Genomic DNA, 623 nt, shown 5'->3' with positions numbered 1-623 from the left:
TCTTCTGTTTCTTTTATATTTATTATTCTTGATTCATCAATTACGTCTTGTACAGTACTACACTCTTCATCATTCTTATCAATTACATCTCCGTCTTTTGTTAAAAAGTGTTGAGAATCAGACATTTTTTCTTTTATTTTCTCTCTTGCTGTTTTCAAATTGTCTTGTGAAATTAATGGTTTAGTTGCAACACATTTCCCATTCAAAAGAAATCTTACTATTACTCTTGACATTTATTGTTTAATGAGTTTGTTTTTTTTTTGTTTAAATACATATCATTCGGCAAAATAGGTTATTTGTTTAAATGTATTACTTCTTTTCTGATTGGTTATTTCTCATAAACATCATTTGTTTGGATACTAAACACCGTTTTAACATTTTATTCAGTTTTATTTATTTTTATTTCAGTATATCTTTTATCGTCGATTGCATGTTCATGAAATAAAGTTACAATAAAATTTTCTTCATTGTAATTTTGCAATGATAATTGCTTCTTAATCATTCCTTTTTATCAATCTTTTGTTGACTTGAATTTCTTTAAATTAAAAATAGATAAAATCAATTGACTTATTTTATTCAAACTCCTCTCTTATTTATTCTTTTAATTTTATTGTTAATACTCT

General features: G+C 23.9%; 1 protein-coding gene across 1 annotated transcript in view; it reads right to left on the bottom strand.

The window, feature by feature from the left end:
• ENU1_160020 (hypothetical protein) overlaps positions 1 to 233 on the bottom strand; it is a gene marked incomplete at both ends in the record, with an annotated part of 294 nt that extends 61 nt beyond the window's left edge. The window contains one exon of the mRNA XM_008860813.1: positions 1 to 233. This exon is cut by the window's left edge and continues 61 nt beyond it. Coding sequence (XP_008859035.1) covers positions 1 to 233 — 233 coding nt within the window.
• Between the last annotated feature and the right edge of the window lie 390 nt (positions 234 to 623).

The sequence above is a fragment of the Entamoeba nuttalli genome, assembly GCF_000257125.1.
Source record: "Entamoeba nuttalli P19 unplaced genomic scaffold asmbl_6754, whole genome shotgun sequence".
Lineage (NCBI taxonomy): Eukaryota > Evosea > Mastigamoebida > Endamoebidae > Entamoeba > Entamoeba nuttalli.
The sequence above is the reverse complement of the archived record's forward strand: the minus strand, read 5'-3'. Positions and strand labels throughout refer to the sequence as shown.